This window comes from Anoplopoma fimbria, chromosome 21 (assembly GCF_027596085.1).
Source record: "Anoplopoma fimbria isolate UVic2021 breed Golden Eagle Sablefish chromosome 21, Afim_UVic_2022, whole genome shotgun sequence".
NCBI classification, from domain to species: domain Eukaryota; kingdom Metazoa; phylum Chordata; class Actinopteri; order Perciformes; family Anoplopomatidae; genus Anoplopoma; species Anoplopoma fimbria.
Window position 1 is genome coordinate 5,107,835 of NC_072469.1, and position 11,406 is coordinate 5,119,240.

Consider the following 11,406-nt stretch of genomic DNA (forward strand, 5'->3'; position numbering starts at 1 on the left):
CTAACTTTATGAAGAAGTAGGAACTGGACACTTGTTGCATCCAAAATGTCAAACTACCATGCTATTTAGTACACTAAACATTATGTGAGCTTCTTTAGTATGTCCGAAACCTTAGTACAAAACCAATAGTATGAAAAAAGCACACCACTTCCAGTGAATTATTACAGTTTAATAATATAATAATTACACTTAATTTTATGTATTGTTAATATGCTTCAATGTAAGTTCAAGATTCCACTTATTATTTATTCTTTTTTTTAAAGTATATCAGACTTTATGATTCTTACAAATCATCCTTTGGTCAAATAAGGTTGGGTTAGGGGTTACCAAGGTTACTTGTCTCTAAAGGGCAAAGAGGCTCTCAGAATTGAAGTGGTAATCACATTTCAGTGCGTCCATAAATATTTATACTGCTGTTCATTCACACTATAGTATGTTGAACGATAGTACACATATTGAGTTCATAAAGCAAAGTGTGATCTGTGATTTCGGATGTATCCACATCTCTCCTTTTTGACCTGGACATTTTCCATCGACGGCTCCTGCATGAAAAGTCGACTACGCTTACTCAATTGTTGAATAAGTGGAATTAATGATTTATCTGTCATTTTTACACTTTGAAAAGTCATCCAGTGGGCCAGGTTAAACCCTTTGGTGGGTCGGTTCTGTCCCTCTGGCCACATGTTGGAAAGTTCATGCACATTTTCATGCGCATAAAAGGGAAACAGCAAGATGATAAATTACTTTTAGATATACAGCCTGACCTGAAACATTTGCTATCAAGTCAGCAGCTCTTGGCAGGTTAGACCGCACTGTACACAGGAATTGGTGCCAAACTTAAACATAACATTTAGCAGCACATACGTGTTTTTTTTCAGCTGTAACTCCGCGTAGTAATAAAGACCTTTCAAATGCCCAATGGATTTAATTTCCGTATTTAGATTATTTAGAATGATTTACTCTCAAAAGAACCCAACGAGCTGTATGGAAAAAAAAATCAACGACATCATTACAGGCTTTCTTCGCACCCCATAAATCCTCTGTCGAGTACCAGTGTAACACACTGCGGCGGGTTGCAGCATCGGAACTGACCACATGGCCTAAACATTTCCCTGTAGACAAGAGGCCTTGGCTCTTACAGTAACATCCGCTTCTGATTAAAGCAAGCCTGTCTCCGGCTTTGTCCTTTAAAGTCAACATCGGAGCAGACTGGGACCAGCTTTGGGTGAGGAGGGTGTTCACCTCGACATCAACATGCACCCATGAATAAATGATGCAGATGCACAATTAGAATATTAAGTTAAATACTTTCCTAACATAAAAAGGAGTCGTATTAGACGAACTGGATTACTACGTTGTGGTAACACTTTTGGACTCCAACACAAAAAAAACCCTCAGAATGCAAATAAACTCACAACAGATGCGTTGCAGTGATGAATGATGTCTCTTTGTTTTGCCACAGATAAATGCTATGCAAGTCTGCAGCACAAAAAACTGCATGGTACATTTTTTATTTATTAATTGAATTTCCGAATTCTTTGGTTTATTTTTTAATCTTGACAAAAGATGAATGTTACCCTGTAAAATACAATATGGTATACGCCTCGTTTAAAGCAGCTATAATCAATAGTTTTCAAATAAACAATGGAAGGCATGACTTCTTTTGTATGTATGTGAAAGGAGTTGATCCTTGTGATGAACCAGCAGTGATTTATCACCCAACTCTAAAGTTCCTCTAAGCTCTTTGGAGCTTTTTTAGAAACTTTCAGATCAGCTTTTTTCACTTTTCTGCCTCGCAACTTCACTATTTTGGTTCACCCTCACCCCTCTCATGGCATTTTTTCTGCTGTAGCAGGAAACTGTTCAGCTTAAGCGAAAAAAAAATCGACCAGTTAACCTGCAGCCTGCTCTGGTGCACTCTGACAAATACCTTGTGTTTAGTTTTAAAAGGTATCTGACATTTTTTCGTCTGCTCCTGATAAAAACGCCTATGGTTCGTGCATAAGTGCACACATGTGCATGTACATGAATGTTCAGTAAATGTAAGGGTCCCGATGTGGCGGATTGGAAATATGGCTATCCTGCAGTGTTGTATTTCTGGCCACTTGATGAATGTTTTTTTTATCATCTCCATTTTCCATATGCCTCGAGCCGTTCCAGAAGAAAATAACTGGTTCTTTACAAAATAGCAGCTAGACTTTGACTTTGCAGCTAATGCCTAACTTTGTTGTTCTGCCATTTTGTGCTAGCTGGGTAGCATGAGGTGAACTTATCAAGGCTTGTTTAGCTGGAAACATCTGCTGGAAATATGGCTGATGATGAGAGTGGAATTTGTTGGCTGTACAAATAAAACACAACTTCAATCCACTAAAGTCTAGGAGGATAACGAAAAGACGCGTCGTAGAGCTACGAGGAACAGCAGAGTTGGGTCATAACTCTCTTTGTCACAACAAGTTAGCCCTTTAACATTACAATTAGTCATTTGATCCATTGTTATTTTAGAAAATCATGATTAGAGGAGCTTTAAAGACAAGTTTTCGATGCACACACACTCCTCAGTTTTCCGTGTCTCTCTGATGTCTCTGAAACTGTTCCGCGTGCTATGGGTCTCATTTGATCTACAGCATCAGACATCTGGATCACTGCACCGAAACACCTGTTTTCAATTCAGGCAGCCGACAGAAACATTTGATTGTTTTTAACAACCGCCTCTCCCTCTCATTGACTCACAGGCTATTTGTTATGTTTAAACCAAAGAACAGCTCTCCTATAGGTAATAGATGGAAGAATAATTGAACCTTGATTAAGACCAATTGAGAGGAAGGACAGTGTATGACTTTCCTGGTATTATGGCTGCAATTTTGGCACCTATAGCTGTTTAATAAGGTTCTAAAGAGGTTCAGTGTGTTTGAGATTAACTGAATGAGTAATGTCTGATTGTTAAACTTTTGCCCTTTAACTTGATGGAAAATAACAGAAGTTCGCTATAATATAAATGTCAAGGAATTAAGGCCTTGTGAGAGGTAAAAATGATGTGGCTGGACAGGAATGCTTAACATTATGCTGAATGAAATGCAATTAACACAATAAAATATTAACAATCTGCAGTGAAAGTCATTTTCTGGCTAAACATTTATACATTTTATTTGGTTTTGAACAAGCGTGCAGGGAACCCAACCACAGGAAACAAAAAAAAATATCACTAAACATAATGAAGTGAGAATAAAGCTGAAGAATTTCCGTGACCGGCTTCGCTGCCAACTCCCTGAAACACTTAATTATGCTTAATTGTTTAGAGAACAGAACACACACAGAGGCAATTAGCAACAATATGCATGAGCAACTCCTCGCAGGGAAACAGCGTTTAGGCAAAAGAATAACAAAGTATGATGTTTGTACATTCAATTTTACTATGTTAAACTGTACGTGTGCAAATAAACGTATGATAGAGGCTATCACTTCCTTTTCAGCGCTTTACCATATACACGACATATTTTTATACTTTTCTCATGTCTGACAAATATATGTATTCTATAGCGTAAATACAAAAGTCCCGTTTTATAAAAGGCAAATAAATATCATCATAAACACATCTTAAAATACCAACTCCTGCTTATGACCTAGCATGTGTGTCTAGCGTTTTCTTGACTCTAAAGGGATAGTTTGACATTTTGGAAAATGCATGTACAAGACTGATACCACTCGAGTGTTGGTACGGTAAATACGAAGCAGCCAGTTAGCTTAGCTTAGCATAAAGACTGGAAACAGGGAGAAGCAGCTAGCCTCCAAAGGTTAAAAAATCCACCAACCAGCACCTCTTTTTTTTACCTATGTGTTTAATACATACAAAACACATAACCCCTCTCTAAATAGCGAATGTTTTTACACTACAGTTTTTGTATGGATTAACCAAACAAGGCTCAACACCTTTGGACGAAGCCAGGCTAGCTGTTTTCCCCTGTTTCCAGTCTTTGTGCTAAGCTAAGGTAACCAGCTGAGAGTCGAATCTATCTCCTTATTTAACTCATCCAGAAAGTGTACAAGCGTATCTCCCAAAATGTTAAACTCCTATTTCAAATGCCTAATAATACAGAAAGGTTTGTTACATACAGTACACAAGTTAAATATGTGCAGGAACAGAAGGATATACATATTAAACGACTGATACAAAGGTAGGCATGCCTATGTGTACGCACACACACACACACACACACACACACACACACACACACACACACACACACACACACACACATATATAACAAGCACCACTGAACATGTACATACACTCATACACACTCTACAGTTACACACACACACATATCACATGAAGAATTGGTCACTGCTCAACCAGCCGAAGTACTTCAAGCAAATGCAGTACTTACAGTACGTTAATCATACCCAAAAATAAAAGTCTAAACAGGTGAAGAAACATACATTTAACAACAATAATATGACAAAATATGTGTAATAGATGAATAACATTGTTTTTCATCTCTCTTTATTTGGTAAATTGTTGAATCTGCTCTGCAATTCAATAATGTGCAAAAATGTCTTTTTTTCTTCTCAAAAAATGCATTAATGATAAAAAAGGCTTCTTTGATCACACTGCAACCCAGAGGATTGAAATGTTAGTGCCGCCCTCGTGTGTTATCTGGTTAACTCGCCCGCGGATGCAGTCCAGAGTGATGTAGACTGCTGTGCCGTTCTGGACCGGAAACGAGGCCCTCAGCCCGATACTGGCCCACTGGCTCCCATCAGGCATATATCCAGACACCTGCTGAGCCACAGGACCCGCCTGCCCGCCCTGACCCCCCGCCCGCTGCAACGTGAGTTTAACAATATTACAGGAGTGTATCAGCTTCAGGTTGAGGGCTATGTTCGCCGTCCCTTTCTCTTGGAACATAAAGTTCTTCCGGCTATTTGGCTCCCCGGAGCGGGCCAAGCGAACCTGCGGCGTGTCGGCGCTGATCTGCTGGAACGACAGCGGCTTATTCCTGACCGCTCCAGAGGGCAGACCTGTCCTTGTCACAGTAGCAGTCAGTGCCGACGACACCGCCGAGGGAATCCAGATGAGGCTCAGCACGCTGATCCCGCTGCTGTCGCCAAAGTAGCGGATGTTGCACTGCGACGGGGACGTGATCTCAAAGCTGAGCGTGTCGCCTGCGGCTATGCTCACAGCTCCAGAGAGGGTGATGGAGGTGTCCCGGTAGTTGACGCCCGTCTTGAAGGCTTGCATCGCCTCCTGGGCGGTCCCATTGCGGCTGGTGAAGGCAATCAGGGAGAAACCCTCCCGAATGCAGGTGTGGCCCATCGAGTAAAGCGCCTGTTGGAGGACGAACTTCACCGTGCCGCTCTCTGTGAAGCGAACACCGCGGTTGTCGTGCGTTAGAGTGATCATGTACGGGTCGGACACGGAGGTCACGCGGAAAGTTGGGCGGTAGCTGGTCTGGTAGTGCGTCAACAGGGACATCTGGGCCGTCATGGCTACGGCACCGGTGTCGTGCGACAACCAGAGCAGGCTGAAAGAGGGAGCGGCGATGTCGTAGAGGTGGAGGTCCTTGCTCTGGTTGCAGTGTTGGTTCGGGCTCTTCAGCAGCAGAGCGAAGGTGTGGATGGGCTCCACCTCGACTCCACTGCTCACGCTGACGCCCTGGAAGTACTTCCCATCCGGCTGCTCGATGCGAACGCCGCTGAGGTCCCGACCTTCCTCCTCCTGGCTCCCGTTGAGCCTCATCCCCACCTGAAGGAAGTTCCTGCAGCTGTGCTTTATGGCAAAGTTATGATCCAGCCACACGAGGCCATGCTGCAGGAACGTCAACCGACCAGCCTCGTTGGACAGCAGATCAATTCTCTCTTTGCCTCGGATGTTAAGCGGAAGCTCGGGGAAGATGTGGCCTCCAGAGGTCCGGGCGGGGGGGACTCCCACATTGGCCCCCCAAGACTGGGAGAGTCGGCTCTCTGATGTTAGGCCACAGACAGAGTCAGTGATAGATGTGCAGGGAGAAGAAACCGACTCTCCGTCACAGTCAGAACAGGCCTGACACTCCTGCAGCTCCTGGTTGTAGAAGTAGTCGTGACCACACACGCCCTTCAGGGCTTCTCTCTCAGAAACCCCCAGACACCTGAACCCCCCTGTGCAGGTAAAGACCAGAGAGAAGAGGAAAACCAAGGAGCAAAAAGTTGTAAAAAATGAAAATACTAAGAGGGAAATATTATTATTTCCACACTGCCTGCAATTAGGTGATAAATTGCTTTAATTATCCTAAATAAACAATGTGTTACCTGGAGTATTAAGGCACTTCACTCGCTCTCCACAGATGTTTGGTACTTCGAGGCATTCATCTCTGTCCTGCAATTCATACAAATAATCATTGTGAACATGTGTTAATGATGGATTTATTCTAATCAGGGATGAGTATGAGCAATTTCCCTTCCAAATGAGCTGGTATTATTTTAGTTTGGGCATTGCTGCCATATGCGTGAAAACAGACTGATTCAATCATATCAAGGTTGACTATCAGCTGAAACCCATTCATATACATACAGATATCAGTTTCACCATCATGAAAACAGACGAAGGTGTGTTTTAAATAAAGCTACAAGAGTGTGAACATATCAGTATTTTAAAAAAAACAATACCTGGCACATCCTGTCTGCGGTGGGAGAACACTGTGAGATCAGAAAGAATCCCGGAGGACACATGGTGCACTTCTCACACTGAGGCGGGTCCTTCTGGAAATCACAGAACTCCTCCTTCCCACAAGGTGAAGGGCATCCCAGCAGAGGTTGGGGAAAATGAGCCTCTCCGACTACATCCATCACCTTTGAGTCGATGTCCATCTTGTGCACGGCGTAGGACTTCTGCAGGTGGCTTCGGGCCTGACTCTGCAGACCCGCCAGGTGGCTCTCGAAGTAGCTCTGCAGCTCGCCCTGCAGGCCCTGGAAGGAGACCTGCTTGACGGTGTCTGAGAGGAGGCCGTACTGGGCCTTCACCACGTCCATCTGCTCGTACATGCGCCGCTGCTGGTCCAGGATCTCCCTCTGCTGGGACAGCAGCGCCTCCTGCTGGTCGGCGAGCTTCTGCTGCAGGTCGCGGATGACCACCTGCTGGGCTCGCAGGGCCTCCACCAGCTTCTCCTGCCCCTTTGCCAGCTGGAGGTGCAAGATGAGGGCATCTTCTGAGGGAACCTCGTTCTCCCCTGCGTGGGGGAAATAATGCAAAATGAAAAATGTGATCGGACAAGTTGTTATTGTTGAACACTTCAGTGGAGGAAGTGATTAAATGAGATTAAGACAGATTCTGAAGCCTGATTTCTGCAAATGCTGCCGCAAGAAAAGTTTGAACACCCGTTGACCCCGTTTGATTGGCCCAGCTGGCGAGTGCAATGAAAGTTCCCTTTGTTGACCAACATCAAAGCACTCAACATTTTCTGGACAAATGATTGTGAGACATTTTTCCAGTTCAGCTGCTCTAGTAGCTGTGCAGATGTAACATTTTGGGCTGAAGGTCGACAAAGTCTTTCTTTGCTTTTAGAGCATAATCCCATTTTGCAGATCACTGGTGGGAAAAAGGGAGGTAAAGTCAATAAAGGGTTATTATGCATGGTTAAATTACAGGCTCTCTGTTTCCAGAGCAAGTTAATAATTCATCAACTTCTTTTGAAGCTTTTCACTCAACCAGAAATGCCTCACAGTGGTTAAACTGCTGCATAAAAATGTGCACAAAAGAATTTACTCAGCCTTCTATAATCTGAACGCAACAGTTAACATGTTTGATGACAATAATGATGACAATGATGATGATAGCAGACCTGGCTTGATGTCACATGTGAGCTGGACACCCAAAGGTGCACCGCCAAGTTCCGACGACGGATATCCAGCGTCCGGAAAATCTCCCAGAAACTGTGCGGCTCTGTCGGACAGATGGACGGGAGGAAGCTGGCTGACTCCCTCCTCCGAGCTGCACCCTTCTCCCACACAAGCCCTCACCCGAGCTCTGGGCCGTATCCTCGGCGGCAGTCTGCACTCGATCCCCTTGCAGTCTCTGGTGTCATTAATGGGCTGAAACGGTTTCACCTGAGCGGCGCAGTCCGCGTCGACGCATCCTGCAGGTAACACTTCATGCGCCTTTACGCGCGGTCCGCCGCTGGCACTGCCGTCGCTGTGCCGCCCTCGGACCGGCTGCTGAGCCTCCGAGGCTGCTCGTGGAGAGCCCGGGTGTGCTGCTCTCCCCTGCGTGGTCGGGTTGAACTGCCTCGGAGGTCTGGAGGATCTGCTGCCCGGACAGTGCGCTCCGACGCACGGTCTCGGATCACCGGTTTCTGCGCCGGAGCAGTGCGTCCCCCTGCAGATCTCTGCGGCAGCTTGCAGAGAGACCCAAGGCAACAGCAGCAACAGCACTGGTGTTACTAAAAGCATTTTTGCATCAGATATATATATATATTATCTGCATGCAAAAAAAAAAAAAAAAAGAAAAATGCGAGTTATAAGCTTTGGAGGGTAAATCTGGAACAATCTCCAAAACTGTTCTGTGATTCAACTAAGAAAAAGTCCATCACTGATCTTCTCCCTCCAAATAAAACAGCACAAACTCCACATAAGAGAGTCTTGGTGACAGAGCACTACCTTCAGCTGAGACTGGCTTTACTGACTGTCAGTAAAGGGAATAAAAACATCAGACACATAACCGCCGGCTCCCTCCATGCCTGACCCACTCTGAGGGCTTCTGCACTACAATGTCAGTATGTGGCATTCCTGAGACTTAATTAGCATCAGGTTTCCCCGGCCACAAATTAACCCTTCACCTTCCCTGTTCTCCTTTGCAGGAATTCCCCCCATTGTGAGGAAAGAAAGCAGAATGCAACATTTTTCTGAAAATGAAATGTTTGCTCAAAGTTTCACGTTCAAAGTGAAAACAAAGGTTTTGTCGATGCATCGGCGAAATGATGTTCTTCGGTTTTGTCATCTTTTCCCTAATGACTGACACTTTTCATTTTGCTCACTGTTGACTTCCCTTTGACCTTATGGCCATCCAAGCTGCAAAAAAAAAAGTGGCAGAATGTTGAGACAGCTGCTGGTCCTCAACCCAATGTCCTTCAGGTTATACTGGCCTTGTCAACAGCGAGCGCCCCTCATTACAGACGGAGCCAGCAGAGGTCAAGCTTTTGTTGAAGGGACAGAATGGCAGAAGTCAGGAATGTGAGACCCACAGCTGGTTTTTGGAGCCTCTCATTTTGGTGCTTCAGCACAACAACATGTCCAGCGGGAGGTTATCTGAGGCTGATGTGTGGTGGGATGTTTGTAGTTTGGCAGATTCTGATGTAAGTTTTTGTTTTGATTATCTCAAGGTCGCGCATTTGTGGAAGCTAATTTCTGACAAGAAAGAGGAGAAAACTATTCAAGATGTCACTTAATAATTCTAAATAATGTCTTATAACCTGAATATTCTGATTTCTAACAGAAAATATTGACTTGGTTTCTCATCATTTTAAGATATTCTCTTATAATTTTGATTTACCCTACTATTTGTAATGTTGACTTATTCCCCCCGAAACTTTGATTAATAATCTTAAGATTTTTACTTATTTCCACATCATTTTGCCTTATTATCTCACATTTGAGACTGATCATCTTATAACTATGCCTCAGTTTTTTATCTTTTTAAATTATCATTAATAAAACTATTGATTGATTTGCTATCTCACAGTTGTTTTAGTACCTGTTACGTTATAATCTCACAATTCTTACAAACATAAATTTGACTAATTATCTCATATTTTGTGGAGGATTTTCTTCAAAAGACCAAAAACTTACAACAAAATGCACCTTGATGCACCATTTCAGTTGTGCTGTACTACGGCATGAAAGAAATCTATTGTCCATAAGTTGATTTTATTTTCCAGTCCAAAAGCAAGCACAGATTTGTTCATCATACTGCCTCTATACTGCCCCTCTCATGTCCCTCTATGGTGCTTCACCTGACGTTGAAACACTTGCTCCCTTTAGCTTTAATCTATGACCTCAACAAGTGCTCAATCTGGTGCTTGTGTCTTCAAAAGTAAATGCAAAAACAAGAAATATTTATAATGAAATAATCAAACTGAAGAATTTACTCCTACAATTTTGAATTATGAGTAATTCTTTTTATCTTATGAACCTTGTTATTTACATGTCAGAAATTGGCCTCCATAGAGAGGCAAGTTTGACTCATGTACATAAAAAAACCTTAGTTTCATTGTTTATTGAATTCTGTTGGCAAATAAATCCTGCCAAGCACAGCAGAGGAGGGGCTGATTGGAAACCTAAATTAGTTGCATACATACAGAAAAAAATCCATCTTACTGTTTGTTATTTTTCTTGTGTTAAACACGCAGAGTGGATCAGAAAATAAGTGGTGCAGGTAGCATGAACTGCTCTACACCACCCACTGAGCTGGAATGTAAAGTACAGCAGAGTACAAACAGAGGGCACTACAACACTCCTAATGCATCACTTTTCACATCATCATTGTGACAGTTTGTCCCCTGCGGTACTACATTTGACAAATGCCCACTGGTTTTCATTATCACGCTCCTTTTCCTTTTGGTGCAGTAAAAGCTCAATAAAGCTTTTCAGAGGTGTGTTGGAGCACCCTGTTTAAATATGATGGAGCCTATGGGCTTAAAAGTATGCCCTCTCTTACATACCTTACCATCTGAGGTTCTGCCATACTTCATACCCAAAATAAGTAGGGCTTTGTTTTGCAACCTGTTACGCATTAAAATTTCATTTTTTACTTTATTTGAAATGCACAACATCTGTGTTTAAAAATAGCAATCCTCTACAGTTTATTGACTCCATGCTGAGATGAATGAGCTGCAGCGTACATTGGCAAAACACATGATCAGTATCCACTCTGTTCTTTTCTGCCCTCAGTGACTGAAGAGTGGCTGCAAACATACGACAAAGTAGAAAAATCACCTCTCTCTTTGCTGCCCAGCTCCACGATCGTTAATCAGTGTATCTACTTGACAAAATATCCTCCGAGGCTCCGGGGCGCTCGTGTACAGGAGATGCTTGGAGCATGGTGTCCATCTGTTTGTCAACCCCTCAGAGAGAAGGGAGGAAATGAGGGTGGCTGGGACTCATGCCTGTACCCGGAGTGTTATGCTTAATACAGCACAAGTCACGAAAGGCTCTTGGACGCGTTCAAGGTTATGTGGTTTCCCACCCGTGGTGTTGTGTATTCGCTGTATGATGACGGGGTTTTGCCACAGAGAGGGTGATCGGCCTTTAGCAGTGGCTCTGAGGCTGGTCTTCTGGGAGATTGGGACACAAAAATGCAAATGGAAAGCAATATTTTACTTTATAAACAGTTTAAAGAGTTGAAAATGAGGCTAGAGAGAGAGCAAAGCTGTTCTTCTA

General features: G+C 43.4%; 1 protein-coding gene across 1 annotated transcript; it reads right to left on the reverse strand.

The window, feature by feature from the left end:
* Positions 1-3,127: 3,127 nt before the first annotated feature.
* Positions 3,128-8,421, reverse strand: nell3 (NELL (neural EGFL like) family member 3). The gene is made up of 4 exons (XM_054623377.1): positions 7,815-8,421; positions 6,643-7,202; positions 6,286-6,352; positions 3,128-6,135 (listed from the first exon to the last, which is right to left on the reverse strand). The coding sequence occupies exons 1-4, from the start codon at positions 8,419-8,421 to the stop codon at positions 4,604-4,606; spliced, it is 2,766 nt and encodes a 921-aa protein (XP_054479352.1). The 3' UTR covers positions 3,128-4,603.
* Positions 8,422-11,406: the final 2,985 nt, after the last annotated feature.